Source organism: Hipposideros armiger, unplaced genomic scaffold, assembly GCF_001890085.2.
Source record: "Hipposideros armiger isolate ML-2016 unplaced genomic scaffold, ASM189008v1 scaffold_93, whole genome shotgun sequence".
Lineage (NCBI taxonomy): Eukaryota > Metazoa > Chordata > Mammalia > Chiroptera > Hipposideridae > Hipposideros > Hipposideros armiger.
Genome location: NW_017731443.1, coordinates 2,613,079 through 2,616,739, shown reverse-complemented (window position 1 = coordinate 2,616,739; position 3,661 = coordinate 2,613,079). Strand labels below are relative to the sequence as shown.

General features: G+C 59.3%; 2 protein-coding genes across 2 annotated transcripts in view; both read left to right on the top strand.

The window, feature by feature from the left end:
- LOC109384150 (solute carrier family 22 member 12-like) overlaps window positions 1-3,661 on the top strand; it is a 19,285-nt gene that overhangs the window by 10,023 nt on the left and 5,601 nt on the right. The window lies entirely within an intron of this gene.
- Window positions 1,448-3,603, top strand: LOC109384278 (solute carrier family 22 member 12-like). The gene is made up of 4 exons (XM_019645509.1): window positions 1,448-2,189; window positions 2,938-3,041; window positions 3,259-3,368; window positions 3,495-3,603. Exons 1-4 carry the CDS (start codon window positions 1,788-1,790, stop codon window positions 3,515-3,517), a joined length of 639 nt encoding a protein of 212 aa, XP_019501054.1. The 5' UTR covers window positions 1,448-1,787; the 3' UTR covers window positions 3,518-3,603.

Sequence of the window (3,661 nt, the reverse complement as noted above, 5' to 3'; positions counted from 1 at the left end):
CCTCTGGGGGCACACCCTACAGTGGGGAGGGTTCCACCACAAAATGGAGGGAAGGGGAAGATGAGGCCAACCTGGGTGGGGATCCTGGCAGGCATCGAGCCCAAGGGCCCGGGAGGTTTCCAGGCCTAAACATAGACCAGGCTTACGAACTAGAAAATGCCATGAGAATGAGCTGACCAGCAGCAGAGCCCCGCCGTGGATAGAAGCTCAGGAAGCTGAATTGGGCAGTGAAGGGCGGTGGAGGGCCAAGGGCGTGAGAAAGCAGAGCCCAGAGGGGAGGCAAGCTCCAAGCAGAAGGCGGAGATCTGAGTGATAGAAGCGTGGCTGAGTCACGTCTCCTATGTCCAGTGACATTGCGAGACACCCCTGCCACTCGGGAAACGCAGACCCACCCCCACTCTGCTCTCCCGAGGATGCCTACACACTCAGGTCCTCAACTACAACCGCACCTTGCAAATTCTGCTCCTGGTGACCGAGGCTTCACAAATATGGAGCAATCTCTCAGTGTCTGGACCCATGCGCCTGTTTAGTGTCTCCACGAAGGATGAATTTGCCACGTGGCTGTCTGTGGGACTGGGTGTTTTCCTGGAGATAAGATATGCTGGCTCTACTTCCACCCATAGCCCCAGAAACTGCCCATGGTCAGCCAGAGTGGATGTGGAGGTGGTGGCAGGGGCAGGGTCCAAACCCCTAGAAGTGCAGAAGGAGCAGAGACTCTGGAATTAGAACCGGGGGCAAATGTGGACTCAGCCACTGATTCACCTTGGGACCTTGGACCCGCCACGGAAGTTCACGCCACCCAGGAATAACACTGCCTCCACCAAGAGCAGTGGCAACTACTAGGCAGCAAAACTACGCTCCTGCCTCTGGGGATTTGTGCACCGGCAGAGAAGCTAAGCCTAAGGCTGGTTGACCCAACCAGGGCCTGAGACCAGCCTTCACCCACAAGCCTGGGGTCTGTTTCCTGTCCCCGTCCTCAGCTGGACTGTGACAAAGACAAGTTGCTCCAGGAGCCCAAAGCCATGCTCGGTCCAAAAGTCTGGGGACTACTTACCAGCTCTCATGGGCCCCAATTTGGGCCCACACCCCAACCCAGAGCCAGGACCAATGTCCCAGCAGTCCCCACCCTGAACAAACAGCACAGGACCTTTGAATTTGGAAAGTTTTTGTTTTCTTTTCCCACACATTTCCGGGGTTGGGGTGTTTTCCAAGACTCAGACACATTTGTTAACAAAGAGAGGAAAAAAAACCTGGGGGAACAGGGAACCCGTGGGCAGAGAAGTGACCTCAGCAGTCTGCGGGTAATGCCTTGCTCCCTCTTCCCCGCTGCCCGCGCCCAACGGGTGCCCCAGGCAGCTGCTTGCGGTATCTAGGTTATTTGTCTTTAATATATATCTGCGTTTGCCTTTCCCCTCCNTTATTTTTTTAAAGCTACTTGACCTCTCACTCTTGGTGCTGGAGAACCAGGGCACTTCAGACACCCCCACACAGCCTAGGTACAGTGAGCTGTATCCCCCGATGTCCCCTCTCCAGAGTGGTAGGGCGTCCACCCCGTCAGTCCTGGAAGCAGGGTAAAGAGGAGCTTCTTAGAAGCATCTGGGTCATCTCAAGACTGACTCGTCTGATTGCTGGACAGCCGCCCACACCCACCTGGCCAGAGAGGTGAGCAAGGGCAGGTCTGGTGGCCCGGGGTCCTGCGTTTGCTAGTGGTTCCCTGCAGCAGGCCAGACACTCACCGGGTTGCCGACTCCCAAAGAGACTTGCCCTAGGCGCTGACCGTCCTGGCCATGGCGTTCGCTGAGCTCTTGGAGCGAGCTGGGGGCGTGGGCCTCTTCCAGACCCTACAGGTCTTCACTCTCCTCCTCTCCTCCATCTTCGTACCCTTCCAAATACTTGTGGACAACTTCTCGGCCGCCGTGCCCAGCCACCGCTGCTGGGTGCCCCTCCTGGACAACAGCACCGCCCAGGCCAGTGACCCTGGTGCCCTGGGCCCCGAGGCCCTCCTGGCCGTGTCCATCCCACTGGGTCCCAACCAGGAGCCCCACCAGTGTCGCCGCTTCCGCCATCCACAGTGGCAGCTCCTGGACCCCAACACCACGGCCACCAACTGGAGCGAGGCTGCCACGGAGCCGTGTGTGGACGGCTGGGTCTACGACCGCAGCACCTTCACCTCCACCATCGTGGCTGAGGTAAGGGCCTCTCCTGACACCCTCCCCAAGTCCTGGCACCGTATAGGCCAAAGTCACTACTCATAGTTGGCTGGACTCCGAATGGCCCACTCCCAGGAGGGACCACCTCTACGGGTCTCCTCACTCTCAGGTGAGCTTCCAGCCACCCTCTCCTTGGCCATATCGCCCTACAGAGGGGGTTGGTGGCAGGAAACAGACTACGGAGGCCCCTGCTGGTACAGGAGCAGGCAGCACTGAGTAGGCACCCTGGACACCCAGGCTGGCCTTGCTGCCACTTAACAGCAGTGACTCAGGCAGCCCTCTCCAGTGTGAGCCCAGCTCCACTCAGAGAAGATTCACTGGATTCCTGGAGGCATCAGACAAACCTGGGAAAGTAGGAAGGGTGGCCCATCCCAGCAAGCAGGAAGGGCCTCTTTCTAAAGAACCAGAGGGAGGTGGGAGGAGGTGCTCGCTTGGGGCAAGGCAGGGGAGGGCAGATGAGGCCACAGAGGGCTTGATCCTTGACCAGAGGCAACAGGAAGCAATGAAGGGGCTTAGGCAAGGCGGGACAGCCCTTGCTGTCCCACAGGGCCCTGCCCTATGACCCTAGAGGTCACCCCGTCAGCCACCCATACTCAGCTGCTCGTCAGCCACCCATACTCAGCTGCTCGGGGCCTTCCTCTCTAGGTCCTCTGTCCCCTCCCGACTGGGCTTTCTCCCCTTCCCCCTCCAACCTCCTGAGCTCAGCTCCTCCCATCTCTCCTCCCAGTGGGACCTGGTGTGTGACTCTCAGGCCCTGAAGCCCATGGTCCAGTCCATCTTCCTGGCTGGAATCCTGGTGGGAGCTGCTGTGTGTGGCCCAACCTCCGACAGGTGCGTACCCCAGCCCAGGCAGGCCCCGTTGCCCTCGCTGCACCCCCAAATGCTTGCGTGGGGGTCCCTCTCCTGACCCCCTCTAGGTATGCTGCTGAGCAAAGCTCGCGCCCTCTCTGGGCCTTGGTTTCAGCAACTCTCCTCTGGGGTTGTGGAGGGTCACACTCTTCTCAAACATTCACTGCTGAAACCTGCTCAGCCACATGCCTGCCTACAGCTGCTGCTTGGATGCTCCCGCTGACAGGGAACTCATTTCCTGCCCAAAGTGCCTTCGTGCCACCTGTGCTCACAGGCTCTCCGTGGATGAAGAATGTGCGTCTGCTCCAGGTGTCATTTTAGCATCCATCTCTGCTCAGTGGACAAACATAGGGTGGGCTCTGGTGACCCAGACCCCCGTGGCCAACACAGTGGCCCACTGTGAACCCAGCCACCCTCCTGGTGTGTGTGTTGCAGGTTTGGGCGCAAGCTGGTGCTGACCTGGAGCTACCTTCAGATGGCCGTGTGGGGCACAGCAGCTGCCTTCGCCCCCACATTCCCCGTGTACTGCCTCTTCCGCTTTCTGGTGGCCTTTGCCATTGCAGGCGTCATGATGAACACCAGCGCTCTCCGTAGGTCCCCCT

Bases quoted from the DNA above. Each gene is read 5' to 3' on its own strand.
- LOC109384278 (XM_019645509.1), top strand. From the start codon at position 1,788: ATGGCGTTCGCTGAGCTCTTGGAGCGAGCTGGGGGCGTGGGCCTCTTC. The intron at 3,042-3,258 runs GTGCGTACCCCA...GCCTGCCTACAG, and splicing joins TGTGGCCCAACCTCCGACAG to CTGCTGCTTGGATGCTCCCG. The intron at 3,369-3,494 runs GTGTCATTTTAG...TGTGTGTTGCAG, and splicing joins AGAATGTGCGTCTGCTCCAG to GTTTGGGCGCAAGCTGGTGC.